At 43.3% G+C, this 8367-nt stretch overlaps 1 protein-coding gene across 6 annotated transcripts in view; it reads right to left on the bottom strand.

Annotated features, from left to right (window-relative positions):
* SYT9 (synaptotagmin 9) overlaps nt 1–8343 on the bottom strand; it is a 118068-nt gene extending 109725 nt beyond the window's left edge. For 3 of the 6 annotated variants that reach the window (XR_013540895.1, XR_013540894.1, XR_013540893.1), the window contains exon 1: nt 7911–8341. Coding sequence is in view for 3 of the 6 variants with exons in the window: in XM_078384006.1 (XP_078240132.1) it covers nt 7911–8058 (148 nt within the window). In the remaining 3 variants the exon portion in view is untranslated. Of the gene's footprint in view, nt 1–7910 lie in introns of all 6 variants that reach the window. The other 3 variants (XM_072985809.2, XM_072985810.2, XM_078384006.1) reach the window with 2 other exon arrangements.
* Between the last annotated feature and the right edge of the window lie 24 nt (nt 8344–8367).

Below are 8367 nucleotides of genomic sequence, written 5' to 3' on the forward strand. Positions count from 1 at the left end.
TAGTCTACTGCAAATTTTTTTTTACATGACTGAAGCTGAAAGCTAATTAGGCTGGTTGTTCCCCCCCCCTTAGTTGATTCCATGCTGTTGCCACCATTCCTCCAATCCTTGAAACTGGAAGAGACATTCTTCAGAGTGCATTAATTGTCTTCCACTAACTCAATGAGACGTCTCGTCTGAATAAATCAAGCTGTCTTCGGCCTGTCTACTCTTGATGGCTTTCTCCTGAGCCACAGAGAGCACTACCTTCTCCTTTTTGGGGTGTGTGTGTGTGGTTGTAAACTCGATACTGTATATTCTTTTCCAACTAAGGCAAGACATTTGACTTCATGACCAAAAAAGCAGACAGCAGGGAGATTTCTTTAATCTTCTCACAATGATATATCAGCAATTAAGAAGTGAGCTAAAAGCACAGGACTGTACATTTAGCTCATTTTCCAATGGCTGGATTCTAAAGCAATAATAAAGCAAATCTAAAGCAACAAGACATAATAGGTCTCACTAAGAACACAGAAATGCATTACATTGTTTAGATAAGCACTGTGTTAAGAACCACTCAACTGTATTCTGTTGATAGGCAATAATTATCCTAAATCCCATTGCAGAGAAAACCTGAACACAGAGAAGGAATTTTGAACATGAAGACTGAACTCGAGCATGGAGCTAAGACATGCACATGCAGGCTTGCTAATGGTGTCCACATGCTAACACGAGGGCTGTGTAACCCATCGTCCAGCTAACCCACCACAGCGCACCACACATGCGGACCATAATAAGCCAACAGTCTTTAAGGCTGCAGCTTTGTGGCACCACATCAGGAGTCTGATGCTTGCCACCTAACCCTTTGCCTCCAATTGGGAGGGACTGAACAAACCATGACCTTCTATATGTGTTTGCTTAGCCACACTCACTGTCAAGGTTGGGCAGGATACCTCAACACGTTGTGTTGCTCCTGATTCACCAGAATTGTAAAAGATGTAGAATTACATCAGAAACATGTATTTTCTCATGCCAAGTGCATGCTCTACCACCTCCTCCCCCCAATATGCTATGATACCACTGGGTGACGAAAAATTTAAAAGGAACTGTGTGATCCACCTGCAGAAAACAAAGTTCCAGGTTGGATGCCACCTTTATTGGGTCAGTAGAAAGCAAAGCGTGCTGCTTATATTTTGCCCCATAGCACTTAAAACACTCTCTGGGCAGTTTAAAATCTTAATTCTGCAGGCTACACATTGCCTCCAACCCAGCCCAACAAGCAGGCTGGGTACTCAATTTGGGCACTCTTAAGGATGGAAGGCTGAACCAACCTTGAGCCAGCACCCTGAATCCACTGGGATCAAACTCAATCATGAGCAGAGTTTTGACTGCAGTTTAACCACTGCACTACAAGGCTAGCCAGCTAATTGACTTCATAAGAGAAGCAGACAGCAAGGGGCTTTCTTTAATCTTCTCACAATGATATTTCAGCCATTAAAAATAAGCTAAAAGCACAGGAATGTGCTTTTAGTTCCCTTTTCAATGGCTGGAATCTAAAGCAATAATAAAGCAAGCTTTGAGCTCTACCAGAACTCATCACGAGGGAAAGCTGGCATAAAATAAAAATGAGGAAACATGGGAAGTGTTTCCTTCACTGTTTTTAAGCAGAATGGGCATCACATCTGTCTGAATTCTGAGGGCCAGTCTACTTCTTCCCCTGCACCCAAGATTCATACCATCTTTGAAAACTCTGGGCAGGAATTTGAAGGCCAGCATTGTTTGTAACTTTCTAGCAATCCCCACTTGGAACTCTGCGTAAGGAAAGGATGCTTTTTTAGTACCATTTGCAGAACATATACTCGCATACACAGAGACAAGACTGTCCTCTGTCTTCTGATGAAAATGAATATGTGAAAATCTCATTTGGCAAATGCAGACATCAAGCAAAGTTAAAGTTTGATAATAACTTTATTGGACTACTGGAGTATCATTAACTGCTCAGCATTTGAGTCTTCATAAGTCCCTCAGTATCTTGTTAGATTTATGGTTTTACCACCTAGACACAACGATTTGTAGACTTTTCTGTTTCTCCATCCACCCTCCACATCCTGAGCTCCATCCTAATGAAGAGTATCGAGACGTTGAAAGCTCACCTTTTTAGGACATTTGGGGGGTTCAATAAAAATATTACTCCTGCTTTGGGGTTCTGCTCATGGACCACACAACCACGTTAATTTGTATGGGGTTTTTTCAGCAAAGTTATCTACTGTACGTTAACAGTGAGGAACATTACATTATTTGTTGCTTGAAAAAAATCTTCATTCTACTCTACAGTATTAACAGGATACTTATTGTCAGTGGCTACATGTCCTCTACAGTATTTAAACCACAAAAGAAAATAGAGCGCAGAGATAAATGAATTCATGTGGTGCAGCTAGTATGCAAAAGGGTGTTATTTGTAGGGGGAAGAACATGTAGGTAGAAAAATAAAAGTCCACAAATGTATTACTGGGCTGGTGGCAGAGAAAGACATTCCACTTGTCATGGACAGGATGATACTATTACTGCATCAATAAAAGTTACTACTTCCAAGTTTGTTTTTAGGGTAAAGATTAAAAAAAACAGGAATGTGACAACTCTGTCAACTCTCTATAAAGGCATCCTATATCCCAATTGAAGCAAAATGATTTCTGGAAGACATTCTAAATGCTTTGGAATAACGTGAATGATTTTACAGTTCGGCTAACCTAATCTGCAGCCAAACAGAGACAATGCCTACATTCTCATTAGGACCTGGGTAAGGTGAGACAAAGAACAAAACAAGGATTTGGGGGTGGGGGGAACTCTTTCAAAATAGTTCAGTCTGAACTAATATTGTGTGTTGTCCCAGAAAAGTTATTCACATTTACAACATAGTGGCAAAGGCAGAATGAAGTAACCATTTTATTACTATAGTTTCTTTTGACAGATATCCATCAGACACACCAAGCATAATTTATAGCTACAGCTCGATTTGTGAAACCCATGTTTAATTTTTAATACTTGTCACCTTATTTTTAACTTTATGTTCAAGAAGCATTGCTTGAAATGCTTAGGCTTGTTTGAAATGAAGGCTATGCCAACCAATCTAAGATGTAATAAAACCCCTAGCAAATTTGATACAAAAATATGTTTGCAAATAGGTGCTTAATTGGTTGCCTGTCTCAAGTAACAACTGCCTCCAGGCATGTTGCTTTAAATGGGAAGAAGGTTGGTTACTTCTGCGCTGCTGAAATGAGTAACCTGCATACTATGGATGGGTAGGGGAAGTGGAAGAAACCCTCATTGGGTAATAGCTTCTGTGGACTTATATATGCAGGGCTAAAACTAAAAACACCATGAGATATTATATGCTCTGTTTTGCTTCACTTTGCTTTGTTTCTATATACTGTAATTATTTTTCAGTATAATTATGATAGTATGATTAACTGAATGTTACTATTACAATTTTTTGTGGTTTAAACCATATTTGTAGGGTTTATTACCAATTTGTAAGCTTCCCTACTTCCCTGTAATGGAACTAAAACTGTGCATAAATACATACAATGAACAAGTATTGAAATTATATTCACTACATCACAGTGTAACATTCATACAGTGTTAGTCACTGAGTACCAGATGACAACCTATGGGCTCAATCCACTAATACAACCAATGAAATGTAATTTGACTTGTAATATCCCCTTGCTGAATTCACAAACTGGCTCAGTTTTCTACTTTCCATTGAAATCTTCAACTGCCATTTCTTATGTATCCAAAACAGCAACAGTTAGAAGTGTAGTCCTGCCTAAGAATGGAAAGCTTTGAATGTTTCTCCCAGATTAATGCAACATTTCATTCTGGGCAATACTTTCCCCCTCTTTTAGTGAATTCAGGGATGAGTATCCAAAACAGCACAATCTAGGCACAGCAAAGAGGCAGTTTGAGAGAATAACAAAGTTCGCTGCATTAAAATTTTTAAAAATAAAACAACTACTATTGAAGGGGGAGCATGAAGTCTGCCTCTCTCAAAAAGAAACACGTAGAGTGTAGCCACATAACACCTATGAAGCTTCAAAATGCAAGTGAAGACAAGCCAGTGAAGAGAAAAGGTAAAAACCACTGAGAGGTTAAGGAACAGATTGGAAAACGTGTGGTTATGTCCAGTAGCAGCTGATGGCTCTATTCTGGGGTGTTGTGAATCCACTCTTGAGTTTAATTTGCACTTGATAAGAGCTGGCCATGGTCCTGAAACTATATCTAGTGATATGTTTCCACGCCTTGGATAGCTCCCATAAAATGCAGACTATTACCTAGAATGGATTAATAGCATGCTGGAATAGTGTTACCAGCCCTCTCCCCCCGCCCATATCTGTTATTTTTCCTCCATTATTCTCTCCTGTTCTTTCCTCCTTCAAGGAAAACAAGTAAAATGGCAGTAGGAGAGGCATACAGACCCATCACATGGTATGCACAAATCAATGTTGTCACCAAAAAGTGTTTCTCAATATCTTTAGAGATAAAAGTGGTAACTGCACTGAGAAATTCATGATTTTTAAAATACGTAGGATCGGCCCCCAGTATGTCTGCCCTATCCCTGCCTTCCCTCTTTAACACACCCCCCCCGCAAAAATTAACAGCAAAGAGAAGAGCTCCTAATCTCCATTCTTACCTAATGTGAACATTTAAAATACAACTTTCCAAATACACATTCCAAACAAATACAATTCAATGAGCTCACACTTCAGTTAGTCATATTCCTGGTTAGTCATATTCCTGGTTAGTCATATTCCTGTAGTTAGGCTTCACAAGTTAGGTTCTGCATGGTTTACAACAACCCTCTAGTGTTGTCCCTAAGTATAAAACCCTTACTAAAGGCTGGATGGAATCCAAAAGACAGCACATCTGCTGCCACTCCCATACTGCAGGTTGGAATGAGAGAGTGGTACACAGAAACCCTGCTGTATAGTTCACTCTTATACCCCTACTACACACTGAGGAGTGTATTACTGCTACGAAGAGTACTTCATGGCATGCACTCTACATTATAGGTCAGACAGAGGCTTGAGCTTTTTGGGATTTGCAATCCAGTATCCTCCATATTTCTTCGGCTGCACTGAAGGTAAGGCTAAATATATAGAGGAGAGAGAGAGAGAGAGATGGAGTCTCATTTATACTCGTGATCCAAAATAAGTTACACTGAATTCAATGACTGCACTTTCCAGTAAGACTAGAGATGGGCATGAACTGCCAGTTTGGTGGTTCGTTTATCAGTTGAACAAAGGTTTGGTGCTTCAGAGCCCCACCTCCTCTGGCAAGCGCCCAATCGGAGGCAGCACAGCCTGGGTTCCCTGCCCTGCCTCCTCCAGGCACTGCCTCTGAGTGGGCGCCCACCTGGTGAACCACCTTAGTGGACCTAACTTGTGAAGTCTTAGTGGGTGAACCACTTTGTCAGCCAATAAACAAACCAGCATGAACCACCACATTGGCAGTTTTTATGCCTATCTCTACATCACACATTTAGGCTAAACTAACTATGGTTTTTGAAGACCAAAAACTGCATTAAAGGTGCACTTCTTCGCAGGTCAGGATTTAGTCTTAAAGCAATAAGCTTAAAAGTCCAAGAGGCAAACTAAGAAAGAGCAGGTATGATATAGCATGGGAAAATTTTGCTTTCACCATGAATCTGCAATGCAAAATGGATAGAGGCACAATACAGACTAGCTGCTTTGTTCATGTGTTCAGACTAGGAGTCCCACACTCAGGATCCTCTGGTTTTGCTGGGGATGATGGAATCTGTAGTCCAATGCACATGGCAGGACTTTCGTCAGACTCTGAGGTTTGCAGTTCTTGCAAATATAAGAAAAGTCAGGTGCATCTGAGGCCTTAGGCAGCTTATGCAGAAAATACCTCCCGAATTGAATACAAATCCATAAATTCACCAGGGAGAACTTGGGATCTTTAAAATCCACAGAACAGAAAATTCCAGGTTCTTAGGCAATATAATAATTTTCAACATCCTTTTAGAAAGTAGAGCAGCAACAGTGCAGCTCAGGGTGCTTCTTTAAGAAAGACAAATTTCAATCAGAACATTATCAAAAAGATTAAGAAATGAAAGATGCTACTCTAAAGACATAATCCAATGTAAATCCCATAATCAGTCCCAAAGGCTGCCAGGCACATTTATTCGGTCAGGAAGGGGGGGGGGGACTCAATGTGGTTGTTGGTATATTAAAAATGCCATCATGAGACATAAGACAGGATTGTACTTAAGAAGAAAAACAATGATTTAAATGCCCATCTGCTGCCCAAAGCCCACCTCCTGTCTTCTCTCAATACCATGAACATGTTTCATTTGAAAGTAAGCACCTCTCGATTTAACAAGGCTTGCTTGCAGACCAGTTTTCTCACAGACCAGAAAGTCATTTCAAGAAGAAAAACACACACTTATCTGTTTAACAACTCCATACGCACACTTAGAATAAATCTCAAAGCCTCATCATATGAAACATCAAAGAGTTGTTGGTGGGGTTTTTTGTTTGTTTGTTTGTTTTTAAGAGACACTTCAAAGTCTACCCAATGTTATTATGGCACACATTGTCATTTACGAAAGCCTTCATCATAGTGACATGAATTAGACTTCAGGGTGCTAACAAAGCTCATTTTTGTTGCTGCAACAGACTAACAGAAGTACCTCCTGGAAATACTGAAATAAATTTACCAAAGCCAGCTGCCAAGCTTCAAATAAACTTACACAGTGAGCCACCTCTTAATATCTAACTACTACATATTCCACGGACTTCTGCTTTTAAACTGTAGCTTTGTCTTTTTGCTCACCTAGTTCCAATCCAACTCAGCACTCTCCAGGAAACGGGTTTTAAAGAAAATGATATTTCCAAGTTATTTCCACAATCCTTTTGGATCTAAGAAAAGTACAGAGTCTTATCATCTACTGCACTGCTTAGAATATTAACAGGAGATACAGAAAGGCAACTTAATACTTCCCTCACATTCAGTTTATTTCACTCTTGTGGCCATTGAAAAGAGAGAGAGAGGGAGAGAGTTTGTGCATTTATTCATGGGTGGGGTCTATGCAGTGAACAGCCATTCCCAAACAAGTTGTCTGGATAGAAGCTCTCTAATCTCTGCTACTTGAAAAACAAAGAATAGCGTTATGCCTTAGGAAAGGATCGTAAGCCACCCTGATCACTTCGTTGTGTCCAGTCTGAGCTACTGTCACCCCTGTTCTTCTTGAAGAGGTGTTTATACAGTTAATCCATATGTATGGCTCGTACAGAAGCAATGGGAACTCAACCCAGGGGGAATCTAAAAATACTTTCGATGACACCTTACCCTGCCCTATGGCTGAGACGCCAAACAGGGAAGCGCCACCGAATTCTCCACACGTTACCTGTGAACGCGCACGCACAGGAGCAAACCTGTGATCTTAAATTAAGAAGTTGCATTCAGACAGGCAAGATTCCGTTCCCAATTTGTTCAAATCACCGTCCTCCTCCCCCTCCCCATCGAAGGATAGACGCCGTCGCCTGAGACCCGGGAAACTGGCGCCTAAACTGAAGTGGAGAGGGTGGAGAGAGGGGTTTGGCAGAACTGCATGCTGCCTCGCTGCATCCGCTACGAACATCATCAACTCCGGCCTGACTGACTGGGAGCAGAATCTGGATCGCCTGGGAATCGGTGCGTGATCTAGGCGGAGTGCGCATCCATGGGGGCGAGAGGAGGCTCTTGAGGTGCCCCTTTTCCCCAGGATCTGGAAGGATGGGGCATCCCTTCAGTGGCGACCAGGAGAAGGGACACACAACCACACACCCCGCTCCGGGGCGGTCGCCGCTCCCTCCTCCCACCCACCCACCCCCCAGTCCGCTCGCCGGCTCCCCTGGGCGCTTCCTTACCGGCGTCCGTGGGCCGGGGTCTGCCGCTCTCCCGCAGGAAGTAGTTGAACTCCCGGCATCGGTCGTGCTCGACCGTCCCGTCGGAGCAGAGCTCGGCCAGCAGCTTCAGCGCTTTCTGGCAAATCGCGTCCTCCCTGCCACCAGGCATCGCCCCCCAGCATCCTTGGGAGTGGAGAGGAGCTCTCCTCGGCCGCTCACACGCCCTGCCGCCGCCGCCGCTGCTGCTCGGGCGGCTGTGTGCCGTCCACCGGCCGCCGCCGCCGCCACAGCCGCCTAGAGAAGTGGGGAGCCGCCTGCATAGTTGGAGGAAGCCGCCGCCGCCGCCGCGGCAGTAGCGACGCCCCTCCTCGGCGCTCTCCACGAGGCTACGGCGCTCCCAGTCCCGCCCGATCGGCCGCCGCCGCCGCCGCCGCCGTACTTCCAAGAAGGTCGTGGGTCGCAAGGGGGGGGAGAGGGG

The sequence above is a fragment of the Pogona vitticeps genome, chromosome 1 (genome assembly GCF_051106095.1).
Source record: "Pogona vitticeps strain Pit_001003342236 chromosome 1, PviZW2.1, whole genome shotgun sequence".
Lineage (NCBI taxonomy): Eukaryota > Metazoa > Chordata > Lepidosauria > Squamata > Agamidae > Pogona > Pogona vitticeps.